General features: G+C 40.5%; 1 protein-coding gene across 5 annotated transcripts in view; it reads left to right on the top strand.

Annotated features, from left to right (window-relative positions):
- LOC103177957 (VRK serine/threonine kinase 2) overlaps positions 1-15,574 on the top strand; it is a 144,147-nt gene that overhangs the window by 127,594 nt on the left and 979 nt on the right. For 3 of the 5 annotated variants that reach the window (XM_042332933.1, XM_007892379.2, XM_007892378.2), the window contains 3 exons: positions 583-703; positions 1,547-1,605; positions 5,883-6,067. In XM_042332933.1, coding sequence (XP_042188867.1) covers positions 583-703; positions 1,547-1,605; positions 5,883-6,067 — 365 coding nt within the window. The remainder of the gene's footprint in view (positions 1-582; positions 704-1,546; positions 1,606-5,882; positions 6,068-15,574) is intronic. The other 2 variants (XM_007892381.2, XM_007892380.2) reach the window with 2 other exon arrangements.

The raw sequence follows: 15,574 nt of genomic DNA, 5'->3' as shown, positions 1-15,574 counted from the left end.
GCAAAATCTCTGCCGTTCCTGCTCTACACTAGATGGCAGTTTTGTCATGGTCTCAAACTTTTTTTTACACACTTGTGCTGAAAAGGAAAGGCCATCAGTGTTTAGTCTGTGCTCGGGGTCTCTGTACGGGTGATTCAGACCCTGTGGACTTCCTGGAACATGTGTTAGCAATTTAGAGGCAGACATTTATTTCTTTGTTTTATGGCTGGCTCTTTGAGAAAGTGTTGGTGCTGGATTATGAGCTGTCTGGATCATGTCAGAGGCCACAGGGATCAAGTTCATGTGACAGGCCAGACTGAGGAAGGATGAGGAGAAGGGGGGGGAGGTGGGGGAGGGGGGAGAGGAGGTAAGGAAACTGACCCCTGCGTTTGCTGCACAAGTCACAGCCTGTCTGTGAACCACAGCCAAAAAGCTGGGCGTTCCAACTCCAGCACAGCTGAACAAACAAGACACTTGCCTGCTAGGATTTTGCACATTTCATCAAGTTACGAGTTAAATGAAAGCTTTCTTCTTTTTTTCCTCTCTCGAGCGATTTTTAATCCTTCATTCTTAATTCCCTTTCCTCAATCCATATTCCCTCAGCCCCATCCAGACGAAGTGACCTGGAAATCCTTGGCTACTGCATGCTACAATGGCTGTGCGGAACACTGCCCTGGGAGCACAACCTGAAAGACCCGAATGCCGTCCAACAAGCTAAAATCAAGTATGATTTTCTGTTTCGGAAAAAAAAAGAACTGCTTCTCTATGATTTAATGTATCTGGCTTGAAAAAAAATCTTCAAAGCAAAATTCAGTTCCTGGAGAATATCACGTTTCACCCCTTGAGTGTCCCAAGTATTCTTTTCATTCATAGCGGTAGTAATTTCAAATTGTCATCATAAATATTGTAACAAGATCAAAGTATTCGGTATTTACAGCATATCGGGGCAAAACTTTCCCAATAATCCCATTAAAATGCACAGAGCTAAATGTGCTTTGGGCGACACATGCTATTTGAAGGCTTGCACAATAAATATGTTCTTTGTGTTATCAGTTTGAAGATTACAGTAACTTCTTTGCCACAAAATAAGCGTGGCAAATTAACTTTCATTTTATTTTAAAGGATAACTGGGAGTCTTTTTTTCACCTATTTCTTTATGGTCAAAATTAAAATTATTTGCCTGTGGAGTTTAAGAGTTGCTCACTGTGTATGACTTTCGAGTTTCCCGGGCCTTGGGACGTCCTCCCGACGTGAAAGGCGCTTTACAAATGTAATTTGTTGTTTCTTGTTTTATTAACGTAATCGTTGGTTTGTCAGGATTAGTTCCTTGCGCTTTTAACCCGGAGAAAAAACTAATCCAACGCAGCTAATCATTGGTGTTGGGAGGTGCTGCAAAAAACAGATCACAAAGGATTAGACGCAGCAAGAAATGAAAAGATTGGAGTGAGAGCGGTAACCACAGTATTACTTACATGCTGGCCAATTGCTTTGTCTTTTAGGCCATCAAAGCTAGAAAGTAACTCAATCCTTACTAACCTATGGTATTATTTTTGTTCTGTTATTTCAGGTTTATGAATAACCTTCCAACCTCCGTGAATGAGTGTTTGCCCCCTGGTTCTGAATGCAGTAAGTCTCTTTATATGTGCAAATGGGCCACAATGTTTCTGGATGTCTGAAATAGCAGCTCAAGTAATACCCAAACAATCCTTTCATTTTAACATAGCGCCTTTCACATCAGGAGGACGTCTCAAAGCGCTTCTCAGGACTTAATGTAAAGAGTATAGGGCCTGTATATTTTGTAAGCAAATGCAGCAGCCAATTTACACATGGTAATCTCTTATAAATAGCCAATATTCCATCTCATTTTGGGCACAAATGTTTTCCTTTGGAACTGTTACAGTAAAATAAGTAAGTCTTCTGCTTTTGAAGCGAAAGGGTTCCCAAACTGTGCTCTCTTTTACCCATATTACCAAATAAATCATGTGCATTTAATACATCTGTTTGTGAGAAAGTCGTACGATTAGCATTTCCAAATACGACTATATCGATTAGTTTATAAAACTGAACATGTGCTAAATGGATTTTTAGGTTAAAAGGATGACTTAATTAACTTGAGTGATTGTTGAGAATAAGCAACATGATTTCCCGCTCCATTTCTTCATTATAAGTGAGCTGCAGACCTCTGTATAGTATAAATGCTATTAATTCTCATGAGGTTTGCTTGGCAGAGAGCTCCCGCTATACAGATTGATTGTATTTTGTGAAATTCTTTAAAAAATTGGGCACAAGAGTAAAAAGAGATTTAAAACAAAATTTGCCTCAAATACATTTCAAATTGTTTTAGGTAGTTTATGTGTATGAGTCTGGCTCAGTTGGTAGCACTCTCACCTCTGAGTCAGAAGATTGCGGCTGTCCTGGTGGAATTTGAGCATTCATGGTTGTTTGCGGGACTTCACTTTGTTTAAATTGGCTGCCGGGTTAGCCTGACAAAATACACAGTCGCTACACTTCATAGTACATTTTATGAAAGTAAGTGCTTTGAAATGCCCTCCCTGCACATTCATCATCATGGAGTCCTGTAGCTAAGTAATTAGAGCACTCGCCTCACAAGCAAGAGGACCTGGCTTTGATTCCCGGGCAGGGCAAAATGTTGGGCAAGTTTCCACACTCCACACGTCTCTTTACCTAGTGAGAATGTAGGAACCTGGTTGTTAATCGATTGGCGGATCGCTTTTCCAGGGGTAATAATCCTTTCAAAATAAATAAACAAACAAATAAATAAATAAATGATTTGGTCATTCAATCCACGGTTGTTTGTGGGACACTGCTGTGCGCAATTGGCTGCCACAAAATATAGTCAATTCACTTTACAGTATATTCTGTGGGGCGCTTTGAGACGTTTAGAAGATGTGATAAGGCGCTATATCAAATGCAAGGATGAGTATTATTATTATTTTTTATCATGCACATACCCTCAAGAGAAGGGGGCAAGTGATCAGCTCCCAGACCACCTGCCACTCCCTACTCCCCCAATAATGAGTGGAGCAGCTACTTTGAGAAGGATAGAAATTACAGCACAGAAGGAGGCCATTCATCCCATTGAGCCTATAATAATAATAATAATAATAATAATCCTTGCATTTGATATAGCGCTTTTCACGTCGGGAGGACGTCCCAAAGCGCTTCACAGAACACACTGTAAAGTGAATTGACTGTATATTTGTGGGTAAACGCGGCAGCCAATTGCGCACAGCAATGTCCCACAAACAGTCGTATGTTTGTGTTATCTCACTCAATGAAGCTATAGGCTCTAATGCCACATAGCCAGCAGATGCATCCTCTAATTTCCCCGTGGAGCGGAGCTCCTTGCCAGTGGTCGGTAACGTTTCCTGACCAGCTGATTGACATTAGAAGTCCCAGAGTGAGGGGAGACACACAACCGATCCCGTCGTCACTCAATCCAGGGTACAGCTAACTGGTGCACAAATAAGCTTCTCTCTGACATTCATCTGTGGGTCGGAACATTCGACCAGACCGCCTCATCTTATAGAAGACTTTGCTTTTGATTGAGTTATCTGGCCGTAGCCATGTAAAAGTAATAAGCTGCTCTTGAGATTGGACCACACTGTAAGCAATCTCTGCAGAAGCTATTAACACGCTGACTTTTTTTTGCTGCAATTGACGCGCTGCGTGAAATGAAACAAATTGATAACCTTAGTCACCGGGGAAGCTAAAATGTTGCAAAATGTAGTTTTTCACAATTGAAACAAATGACAAATAGCAGAAGCAGTCGTGATTAACCTCAGGAAGTCCATGCTCAGAATCAATAAAGATTTCTGTAGCACTAATTGAGCTATACAGACCAGTTTAATCTATGCAGCTGTGTGGTTTCTTTGGCTGCGTTCTTCAGAGCCTGCGTAGGCCTCTCAATCACATTAATTGTTTTTGCTATATTTCAGTTTAAGGAAAAAAAAAGGACTGCCTTAGTCTGTGAGACAAAATATAATGCTCATTTCAGTATGTTTAGCCCAAAGCGCTGGTGGGCCCCTATTAGATGCTTTGCAGGCAACAAACTCGTGTTGTGTTTTGATGCCAATCTGCCCGGTTGGATGATTGCTTATGGTCAAGGTGGGAGCTGAGCCAAAATTTCGCTTGTGAGTTTAGATATCTCATGCTTGTACTATCTGCTGGAACCCAGTGACTCGCAGTTGGAATCGACTACCAAGGAAGGAGTTGACAAAACAAAGCGCGAAAAAACTCTCTGTTACCAAAGTAATGCAAACTAACAAGAAGTGCCTTTGGAAGGCAAAATTTGTGAAAAATAGCATTGTTTCAAGTAAAGACAGAATAAGGCCACATAGATTGATAATAATAGTGATAACATCGTTTTCTTTGGGCATTATGGTCATTACTGGCCCTGAGGTGCTCATTACAGTCCCCCGCTTCACTTGGGCTGGTAATGAGTACCTCAGGGCCAGTAATGCCCAAGCAGAATGATGTTATTGCCATATTATTGTTAAGGAGCAACTCTCCTTTAATTATAATCTCAGCGAGACGAAAGGCCACTTAACCATTATGATCAGGTATGGTTTTTATGCAGGTCTACCTGAGAGAGAAGCTGTCGGTGACGGGCATTGCGTGCAGCTTTGCTTGTTGCTTCTTTGAGAATGGGGAGAGCAGGGAGTGAGGGGTTGGGGAAGAAGGAACTTGGGAAGTTACTCTTGAACTGCAGTAAGAAAGTGAGAGCTAAAGAGAGAGAGAGAGAGAGAGAGCAAGAGAGAGAGAAAGAATAATTGTGGACCTGTAGTAAGAAAGCATTGAATGTTTCGGTATCTGCTTCTGTGCAAATAGGTTCAGCTTCAAAGCTTTGCGAGAGGCTTGTGCTGACCACAGCAAACGCTTCCTGTACAGGAAATAGCCAGACAGGGTAAGCCGACCGTTTAGATTTAACTGCCTTCCACAGAGGTTGATGAATATATGGAACAGGCTTTCCAGGGACACAGCACCGAAAAAATTCCGGAGCATGGTTTCTTTGGCCGGAGAAGCGATCGAATGTTTTGTTTTTAAAAAAAAAGGTATTCTTCCAACTCTGCAACCGGCCAAAATGGACTGCAATGGTCTTTTCCCATTCCCTGTACATTCCTATCTTCATATGTCACCCAAAATGATACAGCACCTTCACTGCGGCTAAATTGCAAACCGTAGAGATGATAGCAATTTTCCGCACAGAGGCTTGAAGGATGCAGTGGGAATTCACAGCTGCATTTTGGCTGCAGTGGGTGGGATTGGGTTAAAAGTCGTTCCTTGCTCTATGAATTATCATTTTTTTTCACATGGTTTATTTTTTTAAATTTACGATGCTGTGGAATTTCAGCTTTGACACTTGGCAGCATTGGGTCCAGGCCACTTGCAAATCCCTCGCTTGCAATTTGGAACGTACAGGCAGAATAGAACCATGATTTCTGTAAATTAGAGGCAGGTGCAAAGATTTAGAAGCCCTTTCCCCTGTTAGTTTCAACCCCTGTGATCAATTACACGTACATTTTAATATCTCTGTAACTGCATTGAATCAGATGTTATGCTGCAGTCTCTCGCTGACTGCTCTTATTTGTTTAATCCTCTAAGGCATAGAGATTCCCTTTTGCATTGCATCGCTAAATATGGTAAGGTTACTAGCAACCGCTTATTCTAAAGTCTGAATATAAAAGGTTATTTTATGCATTTCAGTTTCTGCAGCCCTCTTGATAATGACAAATTGATGCAAATGATTTGATGGAAAATGTATTGTTGTGATTTTGTCTGCCAATAGTATTCCCAGTCGGCATAACATGCATAAATATGATCAGCGATTTAGTCTGGTTGCTGAATCTTTGCCTGATTTGTACCTTTGGACTGTCTTGTAGGTGAAATAACCAGCTATTTGTCCTATGTGAACTCTCTAAAGTACGATGAGAGGCCAGAGTACCAGAAAATACACAACATCTTGTTAAACAGAGTGAGAGTCAATAGACCGAAAGCCTTGGACCCTCTGCACTTACCCATGCAAGAGTATAATAAGAAAGTGCCTGATCTCTGCTCATTACAAAACGTAAGCATCTACACTTTACCTCGGTCGGTGCCGGTATGATGGGAGGGGGTGGTGGGAAGTTAAATAGACAGAAGTTTTCTATGCACTTAGTCCCTACTTACACACTATAGTATTTCATGCTGATGGTTGGTTACACAGCGCGTTAATCTCCGGACGCACTGCGCTTGGGTAACAGGATTTGGTGCTTCCCCCTTGCTTTCCGCAAATGCAATGTTCCCCATCTCAGCTGGGACCATTTGTGGAAGCGATCAGATTCCTTGGAAGGAGGCCAGAGTGTAAGGTGAGAACAGTCTCTGAGTACCCGGGTGTTGAAAAGTGCTTGCAAAGGAACCGGGGAGTGAAATGGTGGACTTAACTGACAGAGAGTGCAGACTTACCACAACAATGAGGTGAAATAATATAATAATTCTGCTTGCTCTGTTCCATGCATCAAATAATGTCCCAGCTTCAAACTCACTGCAAGATGTCAATGGGACAACAGAGTACGTGTCCCTCCATTTCATTTCTTTCCCAATTACAACTTTTCCTTTTTGGTCGTGCACACAGGAATTTTTTCTCCCCATAAATTGTGGTGAATTTCGAGCAAACACAAAATACACATTGTAAAATACTTTCCTAGAGCGTTTGGAAAAAGGTTTCTGGCATTTGATGGATATGTCGGCAATGTTAAAGAGTTATGTCTGACTATCAATCAATATTGCTTTTTAAAAAAATCAAGCATTCACAAAGACCTATGCTGCACTTTGACATACCTTTTATGTCTCATCCCCACCCCCAGTTGATTTTAGTTTTGTTGAACTACTACCTGCTGACGATAAATTAGAGAGATAACGTGGAGTTGTTAGAACCTCGTGGTGTGAGAGCTGAATTAAAACATGCACACACCGAGCAATCCCATTACATTGTTTGAAAAAAGAAGGGAGTTTCTCCCCTTGTCTTGGCCAACAATTGATTCCCTCTCAATAAAATCAGTCATTGACTTCATGACTGTTTGTGGGACACTGCTGTGCTCAAACATTCTTTTAAGAATCAACAGTTCAAACTTAAGATTGAATTCAACAATTTGCCAACTCCTGGCTGCTCTAAAATATTACATAAATCGAGTAAATCTAGTCCCAGGTGGAATTGCACCCCGTCAGGTCATATTTTAAATTTTTTGTGGCTTTTCTTCACAAATCCGGCAGGGTGAAACCTTGGGTAAGTTTCCTTACTCCACACGCTTGTTAATAATCCCTCAAGAAAAAAAAGAATAATAATTTGGTCACTGAATCCATGACTGTATGAAGCGCTTTGAGACGTCTAGAAGACATGAAAAGCTCTATATCAAATGCAAGGGTTATTATTATTATTATTAAATCCCATTGCATAAGGAAAAAAATATAAATTGGGTGTGTGACCCCAATGGCAAAACATTGAATGCAAGAGAGCAGAGGCCAACAGCACCTGGAGAAGGTGGTCTCAAGGGAACATCAGTACAAATGCAGGTGTGAAACAATTCTGATAACACGGTACCTCAAAACCCAATAAGGAACCTACTTTGCTGGTCACCTAACCGGCTCTGGTAACAATAAAAAACAATGCTAATTTTGCCCACAAAATATACAGTCAATTCGCTTTACAGAATATTCTGTGAAGCACTTTGAAACCTCTCGAAGATGTGATAAGGCACTGTATCAAATGCAAGGATTATTATTATTATTATCAACATGGGAGCGAATGGGAGGGAAAGCATAAATCCTGTTTTCCAATCCGAATTAATGTACTGCTGGAAGCGACATCGCAGTGTAAACATGGCATAAACCTTAGAATGCCAGTTTTTTTTTCCAACACCATAAATCGGGGGCATTGGCTTCAGAAAGCCACTGGGAACATCATTTAAGGATCAGTTGCACAGTGATGGTGTATGAGGAAATCCCCTCAGATAATTTTGATGTTAACTTGTGGAGTGAGTCCATCATTGATTCTTAGTGGTTATTTGCAATACTCCTTTTCATCAAATCTAAATCCCATGAAGAGCAGATTCCTGGAGTTAGTTTTGACGTTTATTTCCGAGACTGCACTCAGAACTGTTCAAGTTGGTGTTTTGCATCAGCTTTCATTTCCTCCGTGAATTTCTGCAAGACAAGTATTTCCCTGCTAGAGTTGTGTGTCCCGACACCTCAGCACTGCCTAAGTTGTTTTTTGTGCTGCTGTAACTTTCTTTCCCACCACCCTCACCCTTACCAACCCTCGTGTTCAGTCACGTGCAATAACATTGGGTCAAAATGTCATTCACTTTCATAATATTGGTTGTGAACTTTAGACCAACATAGGCTTCCTAACACCCCATCTGCAAGGTGTGAACTATTGTGCTTGAGAAGGTTAGTGGATGAAATGCTGCATTAAACATCTCCACACAGATGGTGCTGATTTGCTGACTTTTGTAGCTGCCTCAACTCATGTTATGAAATATCTGCACTGCCATAAATTAGCTCATTGGAAGGCAAATCTTGGCTAACAATCCCTGCAGCCTTCACTTAGCAGAAAAGACATATCTGAAAGACTGCGTTATTGACATTTGTGAGCCAAGGTGGTAATCATTTAATTTAAATAGAACAGAAATAGCCTATTTAAAAGGAGGTATGCATGGCTAATTAATAGTGCCAGTTCACAATATTTCAGGATCTTTTACCATTTGCTTTTTGAGAAATAATGTATTCCTGAATGAAATCGCTGTTATAATGGTTGTTACATCTGTTCCCTAGGATAGATTACAAAGCAGAAAATTGTATTTTGAAGAAATATTTGTTCATTAGAATTACACAAAGGCATATCTCCCAACTGCATGGATTGATTTTCTTACTCGCTTCACTTTGTCACTAGGTTACAGGGCTTGCTGCAAACACTAAATTGCTAGTATTAAATTGGATGTAATTTTATCACTGACCCAATAACTATATCACTGTGCGGATATACTCTCTTGCTGCAAAGTCCATCTAGCTCATCAACTTTGAAGTCACCCCTTGTGATTCCATTAAATATAAGATGATTTGAAAAGGAAAGGTTATTGGGAACACTTGCCTTTCACCTCTGAGACCCAGATTCAAATTCAGTCACAGTGTTATGATCCACATGTTGTTGGATGTTTTTTGAACACAAGGACAAAGTCACTAGCCTTTCGGTTCCAGAGGCAGTGATGAAATTGAGCCAGGCAGTCTGACTCGATTGATATTGCAATAACAATTTGCAATAACTTGAATTGATACATCACATAAAAATAAACCTCTTGAAGAGCTGCACTTGATTACAAATTAAACTGAATGCTGTTTCGTGGAAAACAGATCTATCTGTGCTTATGTTACAAAATTCAAAAATATGGCTATCAAAACCTTTCAACAACAACACTTGTATATCACCTTCATGTCGGCAAGACTTCCCAGGGCACAGGTTTCAGAACCTGTTTGTTTGCCTACAAAAATACGCAGTCACTACACTTTACAGTGGATCCTGTGAAACGTTTTGATACGTCCTCCTGACAAGAATGCAAGGATTATTAATATAATAGTAATAATAACAATCCTATGGTTCAAAATAAAACTGGGTTCCTACCTATCACAACATGTAAAGCAGCGAAGCTTTCTAAGAATAGATGCCACATGAGTAACTGCTGAAGTAAAGGGTTGTTATTCAGAACCCATATTACATATCTGCAGTGTATGATACCAGTGTTCAGATCGACAATAATAATAAAAATCTTGCATTTGGTAAAGCACCCGTCTCATTGGGAGGATGTCTCAAAGTCCTCTACAGGATTTACTGTAAAGTGGAGTGACGGTGCATTTTGTAGGTGAGCTCAACATCCAATTTTACCAAAACACCCATGAGGTGCATAAGTAATTTTATTTGGGGGAATTGTCAGCCAGGACACTTGGAGAAACTCCCTTCCCTCTTTTGAATAGTGTCGTGTGATCTTCAGCATCCACCTGAATGGGCAGATAGAAATAAAAGTTACTTTATCGTTGCTGTTTAAAATTTATTTTATACAATGTCTCAGTACGCTGGTCAGCACAATTTAGGTGAGCACCAGTACCAAGTTTCTTTGGGAACTTTTTTGTAATCAACCTATCATTTTTTTTTAACTAACCATCAGTTTAACATTGAGAACAGTATGAAGTGATCTCTGCTGTCGGCTCAATACTTGGGCACAAAGATATAGGGTTAAATAGAATGCACTGTACAAACAAAATCAGCCCTGCGCAAGAAATGTACTGATCCAACAACTCGGGTTGTGAAATTAATTCGTCAGGCTCTGTGAATTACTCGGTTCACACTGCCAACATTTTTTTAAAAGGTGAAAATCAACCACCATCAAAGTGTGATAGCAATGTGTAGGATGCTATGTGTTGCAGAGGCATCTGATAACGAAATAGCGTGTTCATTGACATGTTACTGCAGCAGGGTGACCGTTGCTAAATCCAATCTGAGAGTCAAAGGAGAAGCTCAGGTCCGGTGAGCTTTGTGCTGCCGAGCTGAATGCTCTGTGGAAGTGCTTCGAAATGCGCGAGATGTAGAGCAAGGCCCCCCCCCGACCCCCCCCCCCCCAAACTGTGCCCCTTCTTTGTCATGTTTTCCCTTGAACGCAAGCTAGCAGGAACTCCAGGCCACTTTGTAGGCCAGCCAGCTCGGCAATAACCCTCAATGGTGTACATTCCTTACACCTGACCCCTGTGCACCGGGGCACTCTGTGGCCATGATCTGATGGGAAGAGTGAAATAACATTCCAAAGTGCTGGAAATCCAGAGGTCAATTAGCATCACAAAATACACAGTCATTTCACTTTACAATATATTCTGTGAAACGCTTTGAGATGTCTCAACGATGTGATAAGGCGCTATTTCAAATACAAGGATTATTATTATGACCTGAAAGTGGAATCATACATTCGGTCCATCGTTTCTTTGCTGTCTGTGCTGGTGCTAGCTTGGCCCCATCTTCTCAAATCTCTTTCCCTGCTAGTTTTCCATGACTTTTAGTACTTTTTGGGATTATTTTATCCAGTCCCCTTTTAAGTGTTGTGGACTAAGGGTCAGTCAGCCTGGGTTCCGATAACTGAATTTTATGATCGGGTCATTAACAGATACTGAGAAATGATAATACAGTTGAATTGTCTAACCAAGTAAGGATTGCCACTGAAGCCAAGTCCATGACAACAATAACTTTCATTTATGAAGCGCTCTTCAGGCTGGGTGTTGTCCCAGAGTGCTTGGCAGCATTTAAAAGACAATTGTATACATTTTGTGAAAGAAAAAATAATATTGAAATACATTATATGGGGAAAAGAGCAGGAGAATGCTATTAGAGTAAATAGTTCCATTGTTAGGAGTTTGCCCCAGCGTAGACATAATATGGGGGCTGAGGAACCTCCCTTTGTGCTGCAAATATTTTACAAAGATGGTTCACATCCAAAACACTTAAGCTATCTCTCAGGTGCTGATTGACCTTCTGTGGATTTCCAATTTCTGCTTTAATTTCAGATTCTTAAGTTATTTCTACCGTTTGGAAGGGTGCCATCTAGAGTTCATGAAGCCTGCTATTTATCAGCTATTTTCCATGTGTGAAATTTGAGCTGCTATGAAAGTGAGCTTTAATCAGGGGATCAGCAAGAGCTCAGGCGCTTTTAAGAGATGAACTTGCTTTCTCACAGCAGGTTGCAGATGGCGGCCTACTTTGTGTGCGCGTGAAGGGGAGAGAGAGTGGCATGACATCAGTAATTTAGGTTTGGAAACCAAGACGCTTCTGTAGTGCATACAACAGTTTGATATTCCGGAGCTTTAACCCTTTGCAATCGCCAGAGATTGAATAAGTGCTTCAAATCCTTGTATTGCCCTGATGTTTGTGACATCAAGGCCGGAATTTTATCCACAGTAATATTTTCGAATGCAGCTTATCTATGTGGAAGAGTTATGTTTTTCGCAGAAATGATGGCTAATCTCTTTTTTCCTTCAATGACAGTGAAGTTGTTGCGAGAGTGCAGGTGCTAAGTGTATCTGAATGTCAACAGGCAATTGTGAGCTGAGTTTGTAGATGGCAGAATGAGAAATTACAGGCGAGTCAGTGCATGCAAATAAGACGGTCGAGGGGACTGGTGCAATGCAGCCAGAGAAAGACATTGAACATTGTGTGTGATATAGCTACTTCTGAGATTATTGAAAATTTGTTTTTGTACATTAAATTTGTACATTAAATTGCATTAAATTTGTTGATTCAAACATGAATTGCAAACGACGTTGAGTCTTTAGGTGTTATCTGAGAGTGATTGTCAACCACTGAATTACTTGGCATTGGAATGGGCTAATGACTAAACTACTGTGCAATGACTTCTTAGTCCAGGAAACATTTAGAAGCAATCAACAATGAGAATAGGCATTTCATTATTCAATAGTGTGCGTCAAAATTTATCTCAGTCATTATTCTTGTGCTGAAAAGATTGGTTTGGAACATAATGAGTTAATTGTGTGTATGTTTTGCGTTTATAAACTTTTGCATTGTAATGCATTTAATAACTACCCAACTGAGCAGAGATATGCACATTCCTAATCAAATTGGATTTTAGGGCTACAATATGAGCATAGTACATTTCAGCCTGGAAACCTTCACTCTATCCAGCTTAACCTTCCCAGAAGATTCCTTCAATATTTCTATCTGGAAATCTATTAACCTTGAAATATTTTATTTGTCAGGAATTAGTTCCCCAAAGAAACTCTTGTTTCTAGCTTGGGTGCAAACCCTTAACTGGGATGTCCTTCTGATGGGAAAGGCACTATATAAATGTAATTTGTTGTTGTTGTTGCTGCAACAACACCTGCACAGGCAGTTTGTTTCACAATGTTTATCACCCTACTGCTAAAACACTTCTGCATTTCTTTTGTTCAGTTTTAAACTTATGATCCCTTTTGTTCATATATGGCGTATGTATGTATGTATGTATGTATGACTATCCTTCTGCTTCTGCACTTCCTCCAATAAGTAAGCCATTGTTCTGAAGGTGGAACCAAAACTGCACACATTAGATGTGGCTCCAAGACCGCATACAATTTTCAAGTCACCTTTCCTGATTTATTCATGACACCCTTAAGCTATACATTTTGTTCACTTTTTTAATCTACCTGGGAACATTGATGCTTTTAATGCCATCTGTCTTGTAATGTTACCCTTGTGTGTTTACACTTATCCATGGGGTATCCACACAATTGTATGTTAAGGGCATGTTGGAAGTACTGTATATCATGTACCTATGTTGATCCAACCATCGAAGCTTGACATCCTGAACAATATTTGGTGACATTTCTGAGCAACAACAAATTAAATTTGTATAGCACTTTTCACGTCAAGATGTCCCAAGGCACTGGAAAGTCAGGGATCTGCACCCGAGCTGGTGGTTGGGATCAGGAGGGGTGGAGGGTCAGGGAGGTTAGGGGTAGGAGGGTGACTGAAGGCACAGTCGAAGAGGAGGGTCTTGAAGGAGGAAAAGGAGGGGGTGAGGCAGAGGGACTGTGGGATGGAGTTCCAGAGAGTAGGGGCAGAGAGGCTGAAGGACCACCCACTGATGATGGGGCAGGCAAGACGATGGACGTGAAGCAGGCCAGAGCCCGCTAAGTGGAGGGAGCGAACAGGTTGGTAGAGGGTTAGGAGGTTACAGAGGTGGAGAGGAGCAATGGCATTAAGAATGGCAGTTTTTTGATTGAGGAATCTTGCTTTAACTTGACTTTATGCTCGCTCATGCCGGTTCTACATTCCTATTGGAGTGGCCTCAGCTCTTTGGACTCCAGGAGACCCCATGCACAAAAGCGCTGATGTTTGCATCGTGTTGTTGATAGCAATATTAGCGCAACACAGAAAAAATACATAGATTAGTTGTTAGTTCAACTGAGTTAAAGATTAAACAAGAGTCCCAACCCCTCAGCCTCCAGAAATAGGTTCTTTCTTTATACGTTGTTAAAATATTTCACACAAAAAGTTGGTTGACAGGGACTTTATTCTTATGTGCTTTTCATCATTGCATTATTGACAAGAATTCAGATCCATTTCTCAGAAACAAGATAAAGAAAATCACCTGGCGACCTTAAATCAACATCAGGTGGTATAGAAATTAGATCCTTCTTCACAATTTGCTTCATCAAGGTTCCTTTCTAAAACTACTCATTTGCTTTCTTCACAAACGTAAGGGAGTTGGCAGGCAGTCTGCTGCATTTACTGAGCGGGAAGTTTTAAAGTCCTGACTAACATTTCCTTTTGTGGGAGGGAATATTTCAAATCAAAGGTTTATTGTAGGTACAATTTAAAGTTAAAGATAACAATTTAAAATGTACACTCAACATGAATTGATGATGCATTCAAGCTAGGTATTAAATAGGGGAATTTTGGAATTCCAGGAACGAGTCTTAATTTTCAGGTTAGGTTAATGACCAACGTGCAAACTTTATGCATTGCGTTTACTGTGCACAAACATACCTCGACGACAGAGGGAATTATAGGTGTCCTTAATTATGTAAGTAACTAGAGAAAAGGATTACACTCGCTCATTATCCTTTCACTGGATGTTCATTACACATTTAGGATCCTATTTAGTTGATGTGGTAATCCCAAAGTGCAATTCAAACGCATTTGTTACTGCGATCCAACATATGTTGATCGTAGGAAATAGTCCATTTTCTGCTGAATCTTTGTAACTAGAAATCCCAATATAAAGACCTGGCAGAAAAATTAACTCAATTGAACAAAGTACGTCAGACTTCATTATGCTGATAGAGGCCAAAAGATCACTTCTCTTCCCTTAAATGAAAAATGTAACTCTTACATTGCAAACTGGTTTCTTTGTCATTTCCAATGTTTTTTCCCCCTATTTCAAAAACAGACTTTTTTTAGTGGAGTTTACATTTTAACCTTAATCCAAGCACAGCGCCAAATGCATGAGAGAAAAACAGGACTTTACTTAACTGGTAATAGTTTAGTCCAGACTGCCCACAACCTTTGCTGTAGAGAACTTTGCATCTAAAGCCCTGAAGCAGATCAAGTATAAAAATTATAAATTTGATGCTGGATCAACCGTCAGATAACTTGGCTCATTCAATTCCCATCTTTCAGGGCCCAACTGGCTGGCAAGCAGCCAGAGCAATTTTTTACCAATCTCACACTTTAATGCCAGACATCACTCAGCTGGTCAATAATATGGCAGCTTGGCCTGGTGGCTGGCGCCAAAGATCAGAGGCGGATCTTATTGCGTTGTGATACCATAACAAAAAAAATCAGATACAGAAAAATGTAAATTTAATATTGGCAGATGTTCTCATTCAAACAGCAGCTGGTACAGAATATAGTTTGTGGACATTGGTTTGCTGAAAACATCGTGTTCAATCTTTTAAAGAAACAAGTGACCGTAATAGCGGTCAGCAGAATGTACGGATTCACCATCTTCTTGTGCTGCCACGGTTTTCACCGAGCACATGAACTATAGTGCGACAGGAAGAC

This window comes from Callorhinchus milii, unplaced genomic scaffold, assembly GCF_018977255.1.
Source record: "Callorhinchus milii isolate IMCB2004 unplaced genomic scaffold, IMCB_Cmil_1.0 Scaffold3, whole genome shotgun sequence".
Lineage (NCBI taxonomy): Eukaryota > Metazoa > Chordata > Chondrichthyes > Chimaeriformes > Callorhinchidae > Callorhinchus > Callorhinchus milii.
The sequence above is the reverse complement of the archived record's forward strand: the minus strand, read 5'-3'. Positions and strand labels throughout refer to the sequence as shown.